Here is a 24,706-nt window from a genome sequence, read left to right as displayed (position 1 = left end):
ACCTTAACGAAAATAATACTCATACAAGATCACAGGAATGTTTGTATAAGAAGTATGCCAGTCAAACACCCTTTCTGACAGTGGAAAATGGAGAAAACTTAAGTGTCCACCATCAAGACAATGATGCGGTAAATCACGGTGAGCTGTGGGCACTAAAGTTCCGGTGTTTCGGCGTGGTCCAAGGCCTTGTCCACAGTACGCTCCCACGAAAGGTGTCCTTACACAAGAGACCAAACCTGCATATCAGGAAAACCCTCTACTCTATCTGAAAGGACCGGGTGAGTCTGGAGAGAGAGGACGTCTGTGATATATACCTGAGTGAATAAACCGAGCTGCAGAAAACATATAGTATGGCCTTATTTTTCAATAAAGCATATATACACACACATAGACATAGATTTCTCATATACGTGTATGTATGAGTTTATTTATATGACATAGGCATAAAGGTCATGAAATATATACTCCACATTGTCAGCAGTTTTTACTCTCAGGAAAAAAGGGGAAGGGATGTAGGGGACTTTCGGTACCACAACAGATCTCTTTTCAGAATTTCAGTTAAGTATACTTGGAATTTAAAAGTTTATTTAAGTCCAAAGTAAAATGGACGAGGACTCCACAAGACAGAATGCTATACTAGTCATTAAAAATCATGCCAGGGGAGATAGAATATTGTAGAAAAATGTGTAATAAGCCGAATGGAAAATGGAGGTCTCCACACAGTATACAGGCACACATTGCTCGCTGGTTTTTATGACAGAGGTAATACACACTGATGAAAAGAACAGAAAATAGATGTTAATGTGTTAATTATTATCTCTGAGTACTGGCACCAGGATAGATCCATTTGACCCTTTTTTCATACATTTATATTAAATACACACTATTTTTCATCTGAAAAATGCATTTTTAGATGTCTAGTACCACACATTGGAAAATTACACGAGTACTTACAGAAACAAATAACTAGGAGACACCGCAGCAGCGTCACAAAGTGTAGAAAGGGCGATCCTGAATAACACCGCGCAGTTACATAAGGACCCACAAAGTGAGAGCACCTGCTGTAACAGGGCGCGGCCCCCTTCCATTTGTCAGATGTGTCTTCAGGGCTGAGGCAGTTCTGAGCACGGCCAGTGTCAGTGCTGGTGTCTGGATGGATGCCACTGGAGGTGAGGGCACCTGCAAGCCGAGAGGAAGAACAGAAATCATCCTCTGCTTTTTCTGTCTTGTTTCTTTGTTACTTTTAAAGAGAGGCGGAAATAAGATAAACTGGATCTTTCCTACTGAAATTTCAGTAATGAAACCATTTTTAAAGTGATCACAACTTATATTCTGCCTATGACTGTCTTTTCAACAAAGCATCATATTTATAAAATGTTAATTAACTCAGTTAATTAACTCCCTGTTGAAACATTCTAGTAAAGAGCATGAACTGCAGTATGTAAAAGAACCACACCTGCAGTGACTAGCTCAGCTGTCTTGACGGCAGTGCAGTCAGCCCCCACCATCCCGTGGCCCTGAGCTCCTGATGCTGGTAAGAGAGCGCGCTGCTGCCTCAGATGGAAAGAAAAGGTGAAAGCATTTTCTGAAATCTACAGCACTGACAAAACATAACTGATAAATCCCAGGCTCCTTTGAGGCTGTCATTTTCCGTTTCTGGCCAACACCCGTCAATGAGCAGAACCACCCCATTCCCGAGTCATGGGACTCACGTGGGCAGAAGTTTTGGAGAAATTTCCAGGTATAGAATGTAAACCAACTATACATAAAACTCTGAAAAAGAAAAGATGCAATAATCTGATTTTGGAAGACACTAAAATATTCTCCTAAGCCTTAGCACTTGGAAAGGCTGGGCTTCTACTAAGCCACTTATTTATTTCACAGCCAATGAGCATCTCCCACAAACCCTGTTTCCCTGTGTCTGCTGGGAGCTTCAGGCACATTGATGTTGTCTATCTTATAAGTCACAAGGCAGAGGCGTGTGTCTCACGCTGGCAACTCTCACACAGGCTCAACTCCTAGCCTCACTGTATGAACTTGGCCCCATTTTCTCACCTGTTTATTTGGTACCTGTTCTTCTGTAAGCTGCCTGAAATGCTTATTGAAACAAGTCAGAAGAATGAGTGGGTAGAGAAATGGACAGATGGACAGGTGAGAGATGGGCAGAAAAACAGAGAGTCTCCAAGAGAAGGGGAGCAATCAAAATTACCTATGCAAAACCCTCTTCTAGTCAGGGAAGGAAACCACCACGGAGAAGTGTGAAGAGGCAGGTTGCTTAGGACTGTTTCCTGGATTCCATGAAAAGTCACACCAAGAGATGAGAGGGTAGAACTATAAATAATAAAAGAAAAAATCATGCATGTTTGAAAAATATATCTACATTATGTACTTTCTAAAGAATAGAGTCAAATTAGCAAGGCCCAATAACACAATCCTTGGGTATATACAGAAGTGAGAATCCCATCTCCAATCTGCAAGGCATCCCTTTGGAGCACTGAGAGTCTACACGGTGCAGTCATAAAGCCATCACCGCAAAAGCGATGCTATCCTGCACTTACGAGGAAAGAGCAGCTGTGCTCGGTCTGCCTACACGTGTCTTTTACACCCCTCAGCACCTCTACGGGGGAGGGACGCCTAGCGAGCCCCATCTCTGCAGGACAGAAAACAAGTCCAAGAGAGGCTAAGCCGACCTACCAATTCTCCATCTCACAGGACTTGTCACTCCAGACCAGGACTCGAACTCGGACCCACGTTTGTAACCACAGTACTACCGTATTTTATGTGCTTTTTGTGTGTATAATACATTTGTTTCTGGCATGAAAGGGTATTTAATAAATGATCGGTTGTCTTGTCTATCTCATTAGTTCACAATCTTTATATTTTTGAATTGTACTCTTCCCCTGGAGAAAGGAACGGAAAGAGCGGGGGTCAGAATGAGGTGGGGCTCCATTCTTTATCTGTTGCCTCATCTCATCCAAGTCCCCAAACAGGGAGAAAGAGCAAATGTTCTCTTCATCATTTAAAGAGAGGGCTCCAGTGACGGTGACTTACTCAACCCCAAAACCAAGTCTGGGGGAAGGGCACATGCAGCAACGAGAGCAGTATCACCTGTAGGAAGGCAAAAAGAGCTCAGGGGATGGCTCAATGGGTCAGCCTGATTTCATTTCAATCGATAATACAATAGCACACTCTAAAAAAACTAGAATGCAATGGATTTCCTCTTTCTTGACATCTAGCAAGTTTCCACATCTCACATGTAACATTATCACGAACTAGTGAAAGGAAGAGTCCACAGACAAGGAAAATCAATGCCACAGGCAGGCTGAAACACAGGCTGGAGGAAAGGAAGGGAAAGGGCATAGTAAAGAAGAGGGGAAATTCTGGGAAAAAGACATCATCACAAGGACTCTCAAGCATCATCCAGCAATCATATAATCATTCTTTCAAGAGAGAGTTACTTAGGTCCTATTTTGTGCAACATTGTACAGTGGGCGAAGCAAGAGCACAGCGTCCATGGTGGCAGCAAGCTGCGGAGCTCCAATACACTTCTGATCCCGGTACCTTGCACACTTGTCCTCAGTATAAAGGCAAAATATATAGTAAAATAATCCAATGTAAACTCTATGCAATGCTGAAAAAAATTAAAGAATACCTAAATACCTGGACAGACACACCACGCACATTCCTGAATCAAATGACAGCATTCTTGGGATGGCAGTGCTCCCCAGAGCGATCCATATATTCAACGTGGACTCGATCACAATCCCAGTGGGTTCCTCTGCAGAAACTGACTATCTGCTGCTACAATTCATATGGGAATTCGAGGATCTCAGTAACCAAACCGTACTTGAAATAGAAGAACAGTTTGAGAGGACTTGTAATTCTCAATTTCAAACCTTACAACTGTATCTCCAGGTGAGATTAGAGGCCATTTTTAAGTTATAATTGTGTTTATCCTTATTTTCTAAATTCTGTACAACGAATATACCTGTTAGAATAAGAAATTTAAAAAGTAAGGTATCTTTTAAAACATGCAAACCTATTCATTCATTGGGAAAAAAATATTTTGACTATAAAGAAGTAAACAAATATCTAGTGAAAAAGGACTATTTAAAAACAAGAGTGCATTTACATTTTTTGTAAATTGGAAACGGAAAAGCACAAACACATCAAGTTTCTAGGGAGAGTGTTGCAACATATTAATTGTTATTTCCAAAATTCTAATTGAACAATGAAAACTCAAGAAAGAGAAAATCTTGATTGACAGCCAACTGCAAACACATGGAGAGCAAAGGCCTAGAAATCACAGTTCCTTTAACTCTGCTACTAACTCAATAGGAGAGGAAATTCCTCAGTGAGGGGACAGTGGAATCCCATGCATAAGACAGGATACACAGTACAAACTGCACTAGAATTGGGGGTGATTTCCATAGAAGAATTCTAAAGTTACAACATTGATGAAAAACTATAAAAACACTGACAGACAGATTAAAACACACAGTCATATATATTATATAAAAACATATGAAGTCTGCCCCCATGTTGCATAGAAATACAAACATATTTGTTCATTTATGGGCACTGATTACTTTATCCCAGGTAGAATATTTCAACTAAAATAGATAATCAATAATACACTCCTCTTGTCAAAACTAGTTGATAAGTTACTCTGCCATGTATGCATAATGTGTCTAAGATAGATTTAAAATTAGTGAAAAAGATTTTTGTATGGTTTCTTGAACCCTTCTCAAAACACCAAGCTTAATTTTAAAATAAATCTGAGCAGTATTTCTATATGATCTTTTCCCTTGTGAAATGAACAACACAGTCTGTTGTCAAAATTCTTTCCTTACAATGATTCACGAGCACCGTATACTCACAAAACTGCTGGACAGCAAGGCACTATCCAGACACTGTGACAAATCAAATGAAACACAAGGAAGACAGTGACCCTATTCTGCAGGGCTTATAATCTGTTCCAACACCGGGTTTTTATTTGATTTGTTTGATTGGTTAGAAAAATAAAATCACTCAAGTACATTCTTCTTTGAGCATTATGTAAATCATGACTCTCTTTTTAGTGTCATGAGCAGGAAAGACTTGAGTATGAATTGATTAGATCAACTAGGCACAATCATCGCTGGAGCCTGTGTAATAAATAAGTACATGAGATCTAAAATAAACCTACACAGATCTCTGCAAGGAAAATGAAGAGGTGAGTTCCCCAATGAGAAAACAAACAATCAAGAAATCAAAAAAGGAAAACTTTTTCATTAATGATTCCAGGCAGTAGTGGAGCATGGTGGTGAAGATCACAAATGCTGGGGACAAACATGAGGGTCTGAAATCCCACAGCACTGGGTAGCTGTGACACTGATATTTCAGTGAAATTTTCTGCACCTCAGTCTCCTATCCATAGACTGGGGACAGCCACAGCACCCATCTCCTAGAACAGTCTTAAGAATTAAGTTATTTTTTATATAAAAGTTTAAATAAAATACCTCAGATTTTAAATATTACCCCAAAAGCTCAAGGAACAAAGAAAACAGTGATAAATTGGAGTTCATCAAATGTTAAAAATTTGCTTCAAAGGACACCATCCAGAAGGTGAAAAAACATCTGAGAGGAGAAAATTTTTTCAAATTATTTATCTGATTAAGTATTTGTATCTTCAAATAAAAGAAAAAACTCCTACAACTCAACAAGAAAAAGAGAACTCAATTAAAATGTGTATAAAGTATCTGAAAATGTATTTTTCAAAGAAAATATACAAATGGCCAATAAGCACAATCAAACGATGTTCAATATCATTAGCTGTAAAAGAAATCAAGTCAAAACCACTAGGAGAAACCGCTTCACACTTACTACAATAGGTTATAATAAAAAAAAATGTGTAACAAGCACTAATGAAGACACAGAGGAAGCGGAGCGCGCAGCCCTTGCTTTTGAGGATGTAACACAGGGTGGCCACTTTAGAAAACAGCCTGGCAGGTCCTCAGAGAGTTGAACATTTGGTTTATGAATGACCCAGCATTTCTGCTCTCTGGTCACACAAGTAAGAGAACTGAAAACAAATGTCCACATAAAAATTCCTACAGGAGTATTCACGGCGCCATTACTCTTCACAAACAAAAAGCAGACACAACACAAACGACTATCACCTGATGAATGGGTAAACAGTAGGGCCCAGATATACAGTAGAATATAATTCAGCAATAGCAAAGCATAGAGTACTGACCCAGGCCACAACCTGGAAATACATTGAAAAAGTTACTCAGTGTGAAAGAAGTCAGTCACAATAGACAGTTCCATTTACATGAAATAACTTGTTTTACATGAAATGTCCAGCACAGGCAAATCCATAGAGAGAGAACAATGGCTGCCTGGGGCTGGGGGAGGATGAGGAAGATGGGAATGACTGCTTGTGCATACAGGGCTTCCTGTTGGGGGATGAAAATATTCTAAGATTGACTGCGATGCACAATTCTGGGCTTTGAGTAAAAACCGCTGCACATTTTAATGGGTGAATTGTATTAAAACTGTTAAGGACAAAAGCACCTAGGGCCAGAACCTTCAAATAGTAAATGCAAATTGCTAACTTTTATTACAGGAAGAAGAAACTGCCCTCAGCATGAAAGCAGGAGATCGGCAAATATGGGTTAACAGAATTGGACAAGAGCATTTCACTTGAAAGAGTTGCTGAGTGTACACGAAATATTCAGAAATAGGAAAATCAGCTTGACATCACGAAGAAGCATTCTGCTTCAAATGCAGATCAAGGATTCGGCAAGCCCAGCTGCTAGAAATAACCAGAGAAGAAACCTGGTTCTTACAACAAGCACCAGAGCCAACAAGGAAATGGTGGTGAGGAAAGCAGGCAGCCAAAAATCTGGAACAGTTTGCTACAAATAATTTCTCCACTGAAAATTCAAAAATAAAATGAAAGTGATGCAATGCTGAGCTGGCCTCACGTTAAAGGGCTTCCTCTGCTGCTCGACAGTTCTGTAACCCCGAATGAGAGACTCAGGAGAATCAGCATGGCTCCTGGCAGTCCCCAAGTGACTGCCCTCCAGCACGTTTACCACCATCACATCTGCCAGGGTTGTATTGCAGAGAAGAGACCAACTTCTAAAAGGCACAGGAAATGTTTACCAGGGAAGAAAAGGCTGCTGTCAGTCCTGGGACAGAGGCAGTGTGAGCAGAGGCCAGAAGGCTGCAGGTGAACTGGAGCAGACCTGGGGCAGGAAGGGACCACGGAAGAGCAGATCTCAATTTTCTACTCTCTCTCCCTCGGGTAGGAGAGATAAAGCCTGCATCCTTCTCACCTGGAACTGTGGGTTCTGGCTGGCAGAAGTCTTACGTACAGGGAATGAATACTCAAGACTCTGTGGAAAAAGTCACGAAAGAGAGAGGGCGTAGGGACCCAACTCCACGAGCCTCTCAAATGATCCCATATTTATTGTGTATAATCAAAGGAAAACGTCATTAACAGTTGTGTGATAGTAAGCAGGAACTTGGGGAAAGAAGGATGAGACAGAGATTGTAGAATCCACCATGAGTACAAAGGCTTAGTGTATCTTTAGGTAAGTCATGGGGTGAGGGGAATAAGATACATCCTTTAGACATGTGAATTACAAAGCAGACCACCAGACCAGCTAGGTCCTTGCTTGGGGGATAATAGAGTATCTAACTGCACACAAGCCCAGCCTTTATAGCTGTGGGCCTGGGTCATTGCTTTGCGATGAGCAGAGTGCTATCTAAAACATCATCTACGCAAGCAAAGCATTATCTCTGCTTTTTAAGGCAAGGAGACAGGAGTGAGGATGCACAGGCACTTGCTTGCAAAGCAGTTACTAAGCATACGTTTTCTTCTTAAATTTGACAGGCGGCTGGGGTCTGTTACAATTTGTTAACCCAATCATGGGCTCCCACATGGAACCATTATGGAGGACACCCTAAGGTGACAAATCCTGGCTCTGGGTCTTTTCCTGCCAGCTTCAGCCACTCTAGCAGAGTCTAGGCACATTCCTGAATAATGATCATACAGAACCACCCACACTGTTAACTCCTGGTGCTTGAAACTTAATTTTAGCTCTACACAACTTAACGTAGAAAAGTTTCAGAAATAAAAGATATTATATTTACTTTATATCTCATCATAGGACTGATTTTTCTGATTGCTCTAAGCTGCTTCTTCTTGGTAAAGCACCTAATTCTGCAGGTGAATTCAGTACTTTCTTTGGGCATAACTAGCCAGTTTGGGCTCGCTAACTTCTATTGGTCAAATACCGATACACTTAATTGATTTCATTGTTCATCAATTTCAGCTGGGAGCAGAGGGAGTGTCACTCTGTTCCTCAGCCCACCCTCAACCCTTATCATCAGCAACTCAGGCTTCCGGAAACCAAAAAAAGCTTTTGTTTCCCTTCTACAGTTTCAACAAACCCAACAGGATACATAAGCCTGGAGAAAGAATTCAACACAAATGTTAAAACAAAAATCAATAAACCTGAAGCAACTCCATCTCCGAATCATGATACACAATGACATGAGATTAAGTGTGTCAGGCCCAAAGCATGGGTGAGCCTGACCACCTGATTTCTATTCTTCAAAGGAAGGAAAGTTTTCCTATTTTTTATTATCACTCTGTCATTGTTTCTGATTAAGCCAAAAACTAGTTTATGAAATAATTAAGCATTGAAATAACAGATTTTTGTTGTATCAATTACAGAAGGCATTCAGAGGTGTTAGGAAAAACCACCTCTGTAAAAAATGCAAAATTTCTTCCACTGTGAAGAACACGTATACAAAATGCAACAGAGAATTCAAGCTCTTGTGGAGAGGAGCAAAAGCCACAGAATCAAAGCAAAGTCATTACTATGAGTCAACTCAAAATTCACTGGACAATCATGTTCAATGCATTCAATGAAATTTAAAGGCATACTGCAAACCATACACTTAATGATCTGCAGGCTAGAGGAAGAATTTCTCTCTTTAACAGACAAGAGTAATCAATAGGGTGCCCCACCAAACAAGGACCAAAGAACAATCAGGTTTTTAACAGTTCTGATATATCAGCATTTTCTAAAGATCAAAATCCAGAAATTTTAAACATTGATTCACACCACAATGAAACAAGCACTTAAAAAAAAAGAAAAGAAAATAAGCACATAGAACATGTACATAGATCAATGAGAATTTCTTGAGACGCTGGAAGAAACAGGCTATAGTCTTTTACTTGAGAAATAAAACTACTTTTAAAGATAAATGCTAAAACACATTTCATCATTCATGTTGCCTTGAAAAATCTGAGGCACTTGTATCTGATTAGAAAAGCAATTCTGAGTAATAGTGTGTTACAATTCAGAGCCAGTTTGCTTTAGAAGAAAAGAGAAAAGAAAAGCTACCGTTTCTCATATACTGCACAAAGTGTGAAGTGTCTCCCTGCCTCTTTCTCCTCCCGTTTTCTAAGCTCATGCTTCCCAACCCTTCTGAAACAAGTATGAGAACCTCTTATTCCCGCCAATATGCCAAATGACAAAAGAAAATCAATTTATTTGTGTAAGTATATGCTTAAACCTTGAACTGGAAGAGAAAGATATCAGAAGTCTATATGGAACTTATTTCTACATTCCTGAAATCACACACACAAACGTTCACACAGACACAGACACAGACACATACCCCCTGGATTACTGGGAAATTCACAAGCTTAGGATTTCCATCTTCTAGAAGATAACTTTGTAGTTAGTTTAAAATACAAAACTGTCAGCTTTGGAAAGCCTTGATCACCTGCTAAACCATCCAAATATCAAAGAGACCCAATTAGCCTTCTCGGTAGAATGTAATTTCCCATGATGGCAAAACATACCCTAAAAAGTCCTTGATCTAAGTCTCGTGTTTATCACTAGCTATGATCGTTTTTAAGCACATTAACAGATTCAGAAACTTATGTCTCAACAGCATTTATTCTTATTGAAATAGTATACGTGTTCATTTGCCTATACAGAGACCAGGTCCCATGATGGAGTTTAAGAGCTATTTTGTGTATTGCAATATTTATTTTTAAGTGCAGAAAAGGAGGGTGGGTATTACTCAGTTGTAGAGCACCTGCATAGCATGCACAATGTCCTGGCTTCAGTCCCCAGTACCTCAAAAAAAAAATAAATAAAATAAGGGCATATTTAAAAATGAGTAAAGTTATAAAAAAATGCAGACTAAAAACCACTGCAATCTAGGAGACACAATTACAATAAAAAAAAACAAGAGTTTCTATCAATTATTGGCTATTTGCCAATCGCAGAGACAACCAGAAATCACACCTGATAACCATCACGTGTGATTCTCAGCAACCCTACTAAGTAGACACGGATGGGAAACCAGGCTCTGCAGATGAGGAGACGGAGCTCAGAGGAGCCGGGGACGCTGACCGTCCTGCTTCCCGTGACACCACATCAGCCCAGGGCAAGCGCTGACGGAGCTGCAATGAGGGGACACCCAGCTGCATGGAACCTTGGGGCACTGGGGAGTCCCAGAAAACACTAAAAACTGTTCAGTGAAAAACCAGCTCAAATATAATACACTGTGCCACATTCTTTAAACAGGGAACATGAGTGAGACCTTTTTGATGCCTCCGTGTCCTTTCTGCCATCGTCAGTTACTTGCCCTCACAGCGTGACCAGTGATGAACTGGACCCCATATGAAGCGCACTCAGATGGCAGAGCATTTGAAGCTGTTTTATGAAGTTTGTAAGACTCTGTCTGTGCCTCACACAGGCGGTCATCCATCACTTCTCACCGGTGTGGATGTACCACCTGAAATCACTCCTTTCTGCTTTTTAAAATCCCTTCATCTACTCCAGACTTTTCAATAGCAAAGCAGCAGCTAAACCACAGACAGTGGACAGCTTTTCACCAAATTTCTTGAACAGCCCATCGGACTACCTGGAAGCCCACTTCCAGGTACTTCATCATTTTCGGATTGGTGGACTTGGCCTCTGACTGAGCTACTCAGAGAGCTCCCAGCCTCACATCCGTGAGAGGACCCTGCTGTTGGGAGAAATCAGTGAGAAAGGCGTACATCCCCCAGTCATGTCTGCATGGCTAGAAGTGCCACAACGTGCTAAAAATTTATACCATCATAACCCCTGGGCTCCCATGGACTGGTTTCACATTAACCAAACTCATGAGACACTGATGCAAGAAAACCAGAAATTTAACTTATTAATGTAACAGAAGATGTGAAACTATGAACCAGACTGCAATATCAGAGTTCAACCATGAGTATATGTTCTCCTCCACGGCCCAAACACGGGCAGGCAGTCACATGGCAAGTGTGGACAGAAGCAGAGCAGGAAGGATTTCTAGATGAATTCAATGGACTAAATTTCTGTTATACCAACAGATCTGCTGCCTGGAAAACAATTAATTCTAATCACGGTGCACTCTTCGTGGACAGTTGCCGAGACACGACTGTGAGCACCTGTGTAACTCTCCTTTCCCTGTCCTTTCTGGGCTAATTGATGCACAGACGTACAGAAATCGAGGGATGCAGATACATCTAAACACCCAAAGCCCATTCTGGGAGCCACAATACCATACAGCCAGGGTTAAAATACTTGCTCTGCCACTTACTGGTTCTGTGACCTTGGTCAACTTACCCTCTGTGTGCCTCAATTTCCACACTGTGAAACTGGGATAACAATCAAACCTTCCTTACTCGCTTGTTGAGAAGATTGAAGGATTCATTTCTGTAAAACGCTCAGAAAAGAATGTAGCACATTTTGGGTGCTCAACAAATGTCAAATTAATATTACAGTGGTTTACAAGTCTCCTTCCTAATCATCTTCTGTGTTTCCTGGCTAGACTAATACCCAAAGGAAATTCTTATTTCTCCTTTTATAAACTCATGGGATGAACCCTTCTGTTCCATCCCACCACCTGTTTAAACTGATGGAAGGGATACCTCCTCCCCACTCCTCTGGGCCATGCAGAGTGCTACTCCCTTCACAGCCCTGACCCCTGGCCCACAGCTAGCCCTCCTCACATTAACAGATTGAGTTGTGATTCCGGGGAGACAAGCAGGGCATGTGAAACCCTTCCTTTCCCTCCAGTGTTGACTACCCTAGGGAAGCACCCTGGATGCTCAGCTCCATTGCAGAACAGCCCTGTGCATGATGGGGCTCATTCTCTCAAGGGAAGGCTTGCTGTGGCCCAGAGATACCTGGGACAGGGTGAGTCTCTACTTCTGGGACACAGTATCATGACACTCATTTATCCACAGCCCTGAAGTTCATGGAGAACGTGGCTTCATCAGTAACAAAGAAGACATTTATCGCCTGCCTACTCTTTTGTGTCATCTCTCAGTTGGCTGCTGGAGACAACATGTGTATAAGTATTGGTTCCCCTTAGGCCCCAACATATATGAAGTAACAAAAATTTCTGTGGCTTAACGTTGGTCCAGGGCGACTGTGTAACAGTTCTGACTCTGCTGATGCTAAATTATGGGTGTAGGAATTATGGAACGTCCTCAAATATCTTTCATCATAAAATCAGCTTTTCTTATTTTCTTGTTTCTTTGTAATTACCAAAGACTATAAAATGATGGCTGCACACAAAACAGCAGCTAAAGTTTATGAGCTCTCTTGACATACCCACTGTGGTAAACATGTTACATAATTACTAATTCTCACAATTCTACAAAGCAGATATGAGTGTCCCCTTCTCACAGACGAGGGGAAAACTCAGAACGAGCTGACTCAGGATCACATGGTTCAGTGTCAGCACGTGCAGGCAAACCCAAGTCAAGAAACTACACCCCATCATATATGTACCAAATCAACTCCCACCAATTAACACACAGCGGCGGGGTCAATACTCAGGGAACTCAACACACCTTTCAGCTTTATGGTGCTCCAGAGGCAGCTTCTAGCTGTTTTATAATATCCCGGCTCACTGGTTTCTAACACTAGAAGAAAAGCCCGATTTTGCCATTGTTTGCACAGCAAGTCTGAAATGTTCACAGCGAGATAAAAGAATAAAACTATGATATAAGCAGAAAAAATTTTCCAGGTAGAAAGACATAATGGACGTTGTGCTATTCTGAAGCATTAAGCAAAGGAATCAAAATAAAATCACATTGTTTAAGCCTTATTTTACAAACAGAAAAATTAAGACTGTAAAAAGTTGCAACAGCGCCACCTATGGCTAAAAAGACCTTCCAGGTTGCCGGGAAACATGCAACACAAAAATTGACTGTAAGATGAGAAACGAGAATCAGATAACTAGAAGCTTATGTAGCATATACTGCACTTTGCTTCGGGGGGATGGAGGGGTATTCAGTATTTAATCTGATATTGCTAATACTCCTAAATATAAACAAAAGACATAGGCTCATGGAAGCTCATCTTAGAAGAGGAAAGAATCCAGTCCAGCCACTTCATTTTACACGAGGGGAGACTGAGACCTGAGATCTGTCCTCCTGGCAATCAGCAGCAAAGCTCTCCTAGGTCTCATGTCTTGCACTGTAGTAAAAACCAACAGAACTGTACTAGGCCTATATTCATAAAAGTCACGTCTGTATTTTTCCAACAGTAGGTAATCTAAGTATCTTGCAAAATACTTCTCAAAGAGCCAGGAAATCATAGAAGGGTATTGAAATACAAAAACATTTATTTACATATTAAAACAGAATGAGCTTTATTCTCTCTATTAAAAAAGTGACATGTCAAATCAAAATTTTGAAATTTTAAAACCTGAAAAGAGTGCAGAAAAAAATCAAAATTTTCTTTAGTCACAAAAGAGAGAAGCTTATTCCCTGATAATAATCAATGTGGATTCTTCTAAACTTAATGGTTCTGGTCAGGATCCCGAGAAATTAAATGTCTGATGGATGGTTACACGGCAACATGAATTCTGAGCTTACATTCTGTGTAAATAATCTTCAAGGTCGTCTGCTTAAGGCAATTTAAGTAGTCCCTGTCTCACTAGAATGACACAGATTTCATTAAAGCTTCATACTGCACTTAAAAAAAACAATCCTAGTTACTTTAAGCCATATTAATGTATATCATATATACACATATTGAATATGCATCAGAAATAAGCTACCCTTTTTAGTATTCAGAGTTGATACTTCTAAACTATCAGTCACTGTGAAAGCACATTTTTATTAAGCACCTCTACGGTGCTTTGTATACAAGGCGTCCAGCTCTCACAGTCAGACAAGGTAAACCATATTACTCAAATTTCACAAATGACGAAATATACTTAAGCCATGTAAACAACTAAGATATTCATCATCAGGAAAGAAAAGAGTAAGGATTTTACTTACAATACTCACTGACAAAGTTTTCTTTCATACTAAGACTACATAAAACAAATTCAGTGTTTGGAAATTTTTCAGTAAATAAGCACCACTAGAAAAAACAAGTAACATCATTAGCAACAGTTGGACTTTCAAAGACCACTTCTCTCTTGCACAATAGTTATTTTAAATGTTTTGTTTTTAGTTCTCACAAAGCACTAAATTAAAAAACTATTTCCTTTACAGTCATTACCTGAGAATAAAACATTTGTGAAAATGTACAATTTTAATTTATGCCACTCTGCCTCTCATTCTCACTGGTGTCTCTCCTTTGAAGACCTCATCAGGCTGAGATAGCTAAAATCGGTCATTTATGGGCTCACAGGAGTTCGGGAAAACACTCAACGGGAAGCTGATTAGAGGAGCAATTGAGAATTCATCCTGTGCAGCCTGGATTCCAGCATCGAGCTAGCCACCGCCAGCTGCGTGTCATTTGGGGCAAGCTGACCCATCTCTCAATCCCTCAGCTACAAAAAAGGAGACACTGATACCTACAATCAAACACTTGCTATGAAGTAAAATATGAGCAAAGCATTTTAGCCTCAGTTAGGCGTCCACTCACAGCGAGTTTGGTCATTATGATGATGAGGATGGCTGTTAACAAATTAAGCTCGACCAAACAGGAGAAATCACCTTAAAGGAGAAACATTTTAAGTCCATGAGTATTTCCTTTTGGGTGGACTGTAGAATATTCTATAGATTTTTTTTTAATAAACCAAATTTTGTCCATTAATTGTAGATTTACAGGTTCATGGACAAGTCTCCAGAAAAATAATTAGAGGCCTCTAACCTCTGAAAATTAAGATGTAAATTTAAAAAAAAAATCAGGGAAGAGATTATACCTCATTTGGGAGAGTATGTGCTTAGCATGCATGAGGCCCTCAATTCAGTCCCCAGTAACTCCATCTAAAAACTTTGTTTTTTAAGAAATAGAGAATTAAAGCAAAAGGATGGAGGAATACGGAAATTTTTAGAGACTCATCTCAGATTTAAGATAGGGAAGAAACCATCCAATTCTCAGAAGAAATCTTGAGGACTATGTAAACTGGATCTGAGATGTCTAGTCTTTTAACATTATTCATGAAATCATATTACCAAGTCTTAAAACTACCTGATAACCCACAGTGGTGATACTGATCATAACAGCTACCATCACGTATCGAGCTCCGGCTAGGACTGCTCTGTTCTGACATCTCTACCCCTAAGGCCTCACCAGGCGGAGAGCACTAAATTCGGTCATTTATGAGCATCTCGTGTAAGTCCTCCATTTGTGCTTCTCACTCTCCCCTCACCAGCTCCTCTGAGGGAAGCACTGTTATCATCTTCCCCACCCGCAGATAAGGCCACTGAGGCACAGACACTAAACCCGTTCCAGGCCACATTGGAATTAAAGGACGTCTGTATTTCTGCTGTTTTGCTTTTGACAAAGGAATCTGAGATATCAATTCAAAGCAGACTGTTAAATAATCAAGTCTGTCAGGTCTTCACCTCAAAGAGCAGATACTATAAATTCCTGCTGTAGGATGAGGCTGCCGTCACAAAATGACTCAGCTTGAAATTAATATCCAAGATGAAGCAGCGGATACACGTAAATATTCACGATTGTCAAGTCTGCCCACGGGTCTGGGCCCTTCACTGCCTGAAAGGGGGTGAAATCCCCACCCGTGTCTGGGAGGGAAGCGCGGCTCTTCCCGGGCTCACCCAGGCTTCATAGGCTATTTACCCCCACAGACTAGCCTCAACGGTTAAAAGCTCTCAAGATTTTTACACCAGGCAAAACTGAAAGACATTTCTGTAGATGGAGCACTTTCTCAGGCTTAAATTTTTTTGCCTACACTCAGCCAGAGGGAGAAAAGAAACAGGACTCTACAAAGTCCTGACCCTCACCACTCACAGGAGTAGAATGACCACAGCAGAAGATGGCCCTTCACATTGCAGGATGTGAACAAAATAAAGATGCCCCAACAACAGGCACTCCCAGACACAGCGCTCAGCAGTCTTCTGCACAATCACAGTTGTGCAGCCCTCAACACCTTCTATTTCCAGAACACTTCATCAGCCCAAAAGAATCCCCCTATCACTAGCATTCACTCCGTAATCCCCCTCCACCCAGCCCCTTCCAACCATCACCTGCTCTCTGCCTCTGCATGTGCCTTTTCTGGGCTTTTCCGATCACTGAAATCAACAATATCTGGCCGTTTGTGTCTGCTTCCTTTCAATTAACATGCTGTTAGCAAGGCTTGTATATTTTGAAGTGGCATCAGCATCTCTTTATTTTTTATTTTTTTTGGAAACGTTAAAGATTATTAGAAGGTGGTAAGTACTATCAAAAAGAGTAGAGTGGAGCATAAGTGATTGTGTTTCAAAGGGAAAAGTGTGGGTTGAACAGTCAGGGTGGACTTCCCAAAACAGGTGGCATTTTTCATTTTCCTCTTTTTTTTTTCTTTTTTATTCACTCTTACGTGTGAATAATGTTCCACTACATGGAGATACTACATTCTGTTCATCCATTCAGCAGCTATGTATGGACGAGGTCCAGAAGAATGAGTGTAAGGGGTGACTAGCATGGATGGCATTTAAGCAAAGGGCAAAATGTGTTTTCAAAAAAAAGCCAACAAACAGAGGCGCAAGGAAATTCAGTGCGTTTCTGAGCAAAGTGCTTGCTTGCTTCGGCAGGACTACCGTGCAGGGCTGGGGCGGATATTGGCAGGAATCACGGTGAGGGAGTCACCTGAGAAGACATCCCACTGCAAGCAGCTCAGCCAATCCTCCTCCCTCATCCTGTATTGTTAGAGCAATGTTTCTAGGTTACTCTTATTTCAATTAATAGCATTTAACTGCACGTCTGATCATCACCATCAGACCACATTACCTCCAAGTCACAGAAAATCATTCACTGACCGGAGCAGCACCAGGACATAATGGTGATGGATTAGGGAGTCCTGCAGCATTCCAGCCTGCAGGCACAAACCCCACATGTGCCCTGGTGATGTCCAGAAAATAAAATGCATGGAAATATCTCACTGCTGGAACACGACAGCTGCCCTCAAATTGCCCGAAAATCATGCTGGCAAAGCACTACTCAACCTTCTCAGTACAAAAAAAAAAAAAAGCTAAGAAGGCAAATTTAGGCTCTTCCATTGAAAACCAGCAGCCACCACTGCCAGTATTTGAGCTGGAATGCTCCTGACTTTGAAAACCACTGCGCAGTTACATTTCAAACGTGAAACTCATATATATATACCACGTAGATGATATTGCAGTAGGATTTTTCTTTTCAAAATTTCCAGTTGCAAAATTAGCACAAGAAAGTTTATGTTTAGGCTTTAAAAAAAAATCAATTATCCTCCATTTTCTTAATTTTGAACTTATTATTATTTTATAAATGGAGCTATGGTGCGTATTTAAAACCTTTTGATTTCTGAAAACAAGACGTTTATGACCTCACTATTTCAGAGCAAACTTTAACGATTCTTTGAGAGGTGGGGCCTGGGGTGCTCACTAACAGCTCTTTAAATACTGACAAGGATGTGCTATTAAGTAATACAAAGGCTCTAAGTCCACATTAGCTCAGAAAGCAAAGAAACCACACCAAAGACTTCCTTAAATATTTTATATATTCCTATTCTTTTGAATATTAAAGCTCTTAAAACATATGATTTTTTTTTGAAAAAGACAACAGCTGTAATAATTTTCCTCTCACCAAGAAAGCAATCTTTATCAGGAATAAAAACCCCTATGGAAATCGAAATGACAGGACGTTTCTAGCTAAGTGAACATCCAGATCTGAACACAAACCTAAATCCTATCAGATCTCACTCGAAGGAGCTCTACAAAGGCCTGGGCAACCCTGGAGATTAGCTCTTTTGTTCCAAATGTTGGCTGAGCTAAGATAATCACACTAGGCATGGAAAGAGAGAAGAGGAATGTCCCCCTGGCAGCCTCCATCAGTTTTCTTCCAGCCACAAGGTGCCTCTAGGGCAGCCCCGCTAACAAGTCCCCCATAAGAAAAGCCGGCATCCACACTGCCCCTGCCGTCCCCAAGTAGCCCCGAAGCCCATATCCCAGCCTGTGAATGGTCTTCAAATGATCCCCCAGTTGGTGGCACCCTCCACCTCTTCCCCGCTACACACACACACAAAGCCACGACAGCCTTCCCAAAGCACAAATTTGATTACATCAACCCCACTTCAAACAGTTCAGAGGCTCCCTGGTAGAGTTCTAGCCCCACCCCAGACCCTGCTCGCCCAGCCTCATCTCAGTACATAGGTCCCCAGTGACCTCAGGAGCCCCCTGACCTGCTCCTACTTCCCACTTGCCTCCAGGTTCATTTTGACTGTTTCCCAAGGAAGCCTTCCCTCCCTCCAACCTCCACAATTTGTTCCTCTCTTCCTAGAACATTCTAGGCTAACTGACAACGCTAAGCTCTCAAGAAGCAAATACATTTTGCTTATTTATGTGGCTACACTCTCTCTCCCCTAGACTCACTGAAGTGCACGTGTTATGAATAAATGAATGACGGGTTGGATCTCAAAGGGACAGACATACCTGCTCTCACCCGTCCCGACCCTTTTGTCTGTAGTATATCAGAAGCAAAACCAGAAGTACCTTCCCTGAGGGTCACTTCTGTTGACACCCTTCACTGCCTACTGTGTCAGTTCTAGTAAAACTCAACTTCTTCCAAAGCCCTACACCCCGGACTCTCTCCAGTGTCCTCCCCAGCAGGGGCTCCCTCCACCCTGGACCGCACAGGGCACTCTCCCCGGGTCCCCACGCCAAAAGCCTCCAGGCCTCTGCCCGGGCTGCACCTGCGACCTGAGCCACATTCTTGACTCCTTCTCTTGGCTGACTCTTACTCTGTCCTCACAACTGAATGTACAGCCCATTTCTTCCAGGAAGTCCTCTCTGATAATGTCCTTTAGGTCTTGTCTGGGCTCTATCTATAGCAGCAGTACATGGTGACCAACTGGGTGTTTGCCCGCTCCTTTGAGACCACGAACACTTGGGAACCACGTGGGAAGGAGTGAGAGATTACAAGGCAGGTGGGGGAATCAAAAAGCAGAAATCACAGCCCAAGTCCCAAATTCAAGGATACTTTCTCAGAAAAAAGTATAAACTATTTCACACGTGTGCCATTTGGCTACTATTTTTGTGGCTTGTGGACAGCAAGAACTTGGTGTTCTAGCCCAAAACCCAGGTTACATGCAAAGAAATGTATATATTCTTATCCAAAGGAAACCAGAGCTGCTCAACAACAGTTTTCATTTAGAACTGAAAGGAAATTTATAAAGGCAATCTCTCTCTCTTCTTTCTTTTCTGGAATCATATAATTTTAGAAGTATTTGCGTGACTAACAGACGGCTACAGCCCGTGATTCTGCACTGAAGTGTTTGAGGCTGAGGAAGCCTAGATTACATTCACTCTGTAAATGCAATCACACCAACACACTGATAGGTGCCGTGAGTGGTGGAGCTGATGTTCCAAAGCAGGCAACATTATTCTGTAAGAGAACTCTAAATAGAAAGTAAGAAATGCAATGTCCTGTACTCAATTTCATTTGCTATATGGGCCATTAACTGATAGTATATCTTGACTAATGAAACCCAAAAATAAATTGTCAACTTCGATTTTCTTCATCTGACCGTTTTATGCTAACATCGGATATTAAACTCTCACTCCATATGGAAAGCTCAGGCCTACGCTGCAGCACAGTTACATCCCGTGGAAGAAAGCCGACCAAGGGAGAACTGGAGAGTTTCCCTTCAGAAGCTGCAAAGTCTGGTTTTGCACCTGTACACCATTTGCAACCACGTCATCATCAAAGGAGTTAGACGTTACCTCTCTGGGACGAAAATCACTGCGTGCTTCAGAACCATCAAAGAAGGCTGAGCTTTGTGAAACAGTCCAGAGGCGCTTAAATCATACTTTTTCTGAAAGGCTCCAAAACTGACCCACTTCACCATTCCAGGTATAACAGGGAAGTACTGGAAACAGTAGAGAGAACATGCCCTTGAATTCTGACAAGGCCCTGCTTGAATCCTGCTACAGCATTTACTAGTCGCTAAATGGACCAATTCTTTAACCCCTCTGAGAAGGCTTCCCAATCCCCAAAAGGGGGCTGCCGCCGCCCACCTGGGAGGCATGGATGTGAATGAAACACGCAAGTAGGGCGGCCGACTGGTACCTGACACGGGACCTGGCTAGTTTCCCTCCGCTGCCCTTCTCCCCCTTTAAACTTGCACTGTTCCCCCGGTAACGATCAAGCCCCCGGAACAGACTGCCCGTATCTTCTGTGTATCCCTGGATACATGCCTTACCCTTAGGAGGCCAGAAAAACAACTGCCTCCTCCCAAGTCACTAACAATGTTCTTAAGAGTCTGGGTATTTTTAACTCTATTTTTCAGGGAGACTATTCCAGAATTTTGCAAGCACCATTCTCCAGGTTGGCTCCCCTCCCAGTGCCCATCCCTTCTCACCTCAGATCCTCTGTCTGACTGCCTTCTGTTCATGGGAAAGCGAGTCCGGTAAGGTGGGGCTCCCTAGGCCTCCCTCCCTCCCTCACAGGTGATTGTGACTAACTTCTCCCCACTCCTCACTGCAACTCTAGCTTCTGAGGAGTCTACCCTCCCGTACCCTGCAGCCTCTGCACCTTCCCAAGACGCACACGTGGCCACGACCCTCCCTTCAGATTTCTTCCTGGCTGGCCCTGCCCAGCCCCTGGCCCCTTAAGGATAACTGGCATTGCTTTGAAAATGGCAAACGCCACTGACTGACACACCAGAGCTGTATGGTCTGGGCTTTCCTCCAACCAAGACACAGCCCTGCCCCCCTCAGTCTCAGTCTGCAGCTCTCGAGATGATCTAATTCACATGCAAGGCTGTGAACACCAGCTAAGAATGACGACTCCCAACGTGTATCTCTAGTCCGGCTCCTTCACCTGAGCCCCAGGCTCATCGACCCGAGTGCCTCTTTGAAGTCCTAATTTGGATGACAAATGGCATCTTAAAAATGCCTCATGTCCACCATTTACTCTGGAATTCCATTCCTGTCAGGTATCTCCCAGACTCCCCATTTTAGTAACAGCCCCAGCACCCACCGAGGTGTCTGAGGTCACATTCAATTTCCACTGTTCCCTCCCCCAGGCCCTGCCCTGGAATCAGTCCTGTTATCTCCATCAATAAGCCCATCTCAAGTGTAGTTCTGTAGGGACCATGGCCGGAAACACACAAGCTCACAGCATGGTGCACTAACAGTCCTCCGTAGGGTGCTCCCTGGATGGGGAGGCATCTCCTGCCGCTGGTCACCTCAGAAGGCAGTGGATTCTCACACAGGAGGCCCAGGAGAAGGGACTCAAGGTTCTCCCATGGTCTGAGCTTTGAAGGGCCCGAGGTCTGGGGGAGCTCCTAATTAGCAGACACACTTGCCAATGAGCAGATGAGGATGGGGGAACCCACGCAAGGCTGTTATCACTTCAACTCATGGGCTCTCAGGAGCCATGGGAAAGGCCTGTGTCCAGTGTACAGCCCAGCCATCACAGATCCCAGCCTGCATTTGCCAACCCGGACAGCCTAGACTCCATCTACTTGCGACACTTACTTCTGTTCTGTTCCCCACCCAGAATGCGATGGACTCATTCAGATATTCTGGCCTGTCTCAAGCGAGACAAATTCAGTGAAAAATGAAGTGTCCACATTTGGACCAGAGCATGAAAGGAGAAACAAGGCCTCATGGTCAGCATGATGGTGGTGGCCAAACAATTCCACCAGGTGAGATGAACCAGGGTAGGGTTGAGAATCCAAGGTCCTGGGTTGGACAAATCATCTTCCTTCATTGTTGACTGGGGTGTTGGGGACTGACTACCACAAACTAACGACACGTTAGGGGGCCCACGTGGTGGGCGTCAGCTGCAACAGAAACGGATTCAGCTCTTTACTGCCAACATGGGTTAAAAGTAAAGGCCGAGGCAGGAAGGTCTGCACGGCTGCTGAGGCAAACCACAGACCCAGCTCTGAATGCCCACTGGCTGGAGCAGAGAGGAAGCTACGGCCCTTTTAGCAGTCCCTTTGCCCAACAGATCCAGGTAAGCCAGCTACTTAGGAGAAGGCCATGTTGTCCTGATACTCAGAAAAACCAGCCTCGTAAAGGGAAAAAATAGTGGCATGGATTTTAGACCCAATTCTGCCCCTTTATGAAGGCAAAGTAAAGTAAATGGCACGGGGAAGTTGAATGCAAAAAAAAAAAATTAAAGAACCAAACGGTGACCGCTTCCTCCAACAGCGTCCCCTGCAGCTGTCACCTCCGTGGCGGCCACATCCTCACCAGTGACCGCCGGCCAGGAAGCGACGTCACGCACGTCACACAGCGACAGCCAGGAACCGCGTGCTGAGCACGTTTGTGTAAAAGCAGGAATCGAGCAAAATGCTGCAGAGTTTGACCTTACAAGTTTAAATACTCCATGAAAAGAATCCCTGAGCAGCCGACTAAATCAATTCACATCTTACTTCTTCAAAACAATGAAACAAATTTAATAAGGGCGCATTTGTCACCAAATAAAAGGAGGACCAAACATGTTCCTCAAAAGCAAGGATTTCAACAGGTATCAAACACCAGTGGGTGATGAGCTAACAAAGCAAATATTCCAAATAATTAGAAAATAAAAAATGACTAAGATAATAGATGGATCAAAACAGCTGTTAAGTTGTTGCTTTTTAAAGCGATGGAGACTGTACGGAGGGCAATCTGGCTATTTCAAATGCAGGGTGTGCACAGCCCACATTTTCAGAAGCAACAACATGCTCACTGGGCAGTACAAGTGAAAAAGGAGTAAAGAAAAAGGAAAAGAGGAACAAGAGAAAATTAGAATCACACAAGAACAAAAATAATTTTGACTGCATGTACAAGAATTTATGTGAGTGTGTGAGGCCAGGGACGCGGGGATGGTGAGGTCCAACCTCACCTCCTGCTCAAGGGAAAGCAGGGGCCTGAGGGGAGCGGCGCTGCCGGGGGACCACAACGTGTTCAGCTCCCCTAAACAAAATTCGACCTACAAACGACTAGGCAGCTTTTGAGCTACAAATTATTGTCGCATTTCAGTCTGGACCGTTTTACTCACTTCCACCAAGAGTAGCAGGAGAGAATGAGGCTCTGCTCCTGCACCAAAGCATTGTTTAAAAAATTAATGACTGTGGAATAGTAAAGGAAACAATGGAGTAAAAGTGACTGGAGGAGAATGTGCTTGACCCGAGCTCACTGGCCGCGTTATCTCAATGACGTTCAGATGCTGGCTGAGCCCTTATGGTACCAGAATAGACAGACCCACAAGGAGGCAGGTTTAATGCGCTGAACCACTGTGGGCTAAGTACACATCCGGCTACTCCGCCAAGTCCCAAGGGCAGACTTCAAAAGGCAAAAACAAGCTGGCATTCTCTGGTGGGTCTGCAGACTCAGAGACAAGCATTTGTTGAGCAAAAATGTCACCAGTGCCTCCTATGACAAAAGAAGTGGCACTGGCGTGGGGGCTGGGGCAGGGCTCCAGGCTTCCACTGCTCACTCACCAGTCTGTCCAGGGGGAGAAGGTGGTCCCTGCTTAGGTTTCGCTGATGCACCTACTTGACTAATGTCTGGGGCCTCAGCAGGAGTTGACAGATGAGGTGAACGGAGCGAGACTCTGTGTAGCACGGTGCTGGGAGCTATGCCCTCAGCAGTGCCCAGGCTCCTAAACATGCCAGCTCATCTCCAAGAAGCAGATGGGGAGTGCGGGCATGTAGATCACAGGGCCCTGTGAGGACAAGTACAGATCATGGCCACGACATGCCTCTCCTCTTCCTTAAGCCATAGAGGTATTTCTGGGGAGGAACAGAAAATTCATCCAGAGCCTGCTAGGTGGGCTCTCGCAGGTGGGACTAGTGTCCCCTGTGCTTCTCACTCACAGGGCTGGTCTAGACATTCTTTTTATTAATTCCCTAGCATCTTCTCCTCCAACTTACCAACAACCAGATAGTAGGATCTGATCTTAGGTAAGTTCAAGAATCACAGAGCACCACCTCCAAAGCGGGCCCGGTAGCACATGCCAGGTCTTCTGACCGCCACCTGTGGGACCACCATGAGCCCTCTCCAGACTCAAGGACCGAGGCCGTAGGCCGGGGGGACACAGCTTCCCTCACTCACCCCAGCAAAGGGGAACCACGTCTCGGCAAAGGCATCTCACCCTCTTCAGCCCGAGGGAAAACATGATAGATATACGGGGAAACAGAGCAGAAGGTGGGGGGTAGGCAGCCCAGAAGAGCTCATCTGTACTTCCGAGGCAAAGTGGGGCCATTGACTTAATCACAGGGACAAAGT

At 43.1% G+C, this 24,706-nt stretch overlaps 1 protein-coding gene across 1 annotated transcript in view; it reads right to left on the bottom strand.

Annotated features, from left to right (window-relative positions):
• LOC140694982 (uncharacterized) overlaps positions 1 to 24,706 on the bottom strand; it is a 151,108-nt gene that overhangs the window by 59,717 nt on the left and 66,685 nt on the right. The window contains exons 12-13 of the mRNA XM_072957975.1: positions 2,210 to 2,331; positions 1,059 to 1,179 (exon numbers count right to left, since the gene is read on the bottom strand). Of these exons, the coding sequence (XP_072814076.1) occupies positions 1,059 to 1,179; positions 2,210 to 2,331 (243 nt within the window). The remainder of the gene's footprint in view (positions 1 to 1,058; positions 1,180 to 2,209; positions 2,332 to 24,706) is intronic.

This window comes from Vicugna pacos, unplaced genomic scaffold (genome assembly GCF_048564905.1).
Source record: "Vicugna pacos unplaced genomic scaffold, VicPac4 scaffold_116, whole genome shotgun sequence".
In the NCBI taxonomy this organism is placed as follows: Eukaryota; Metazoa; Chordata; class Mammalia; order Artiodactyla; family Camelidae; genus Vicugna; species Vicugna pacos.
The sequence above is the reverse complement of the archived record's forward strand: the minus strand, read 5'-3'. Positions and strand labels throughout refer to the sequence as shown.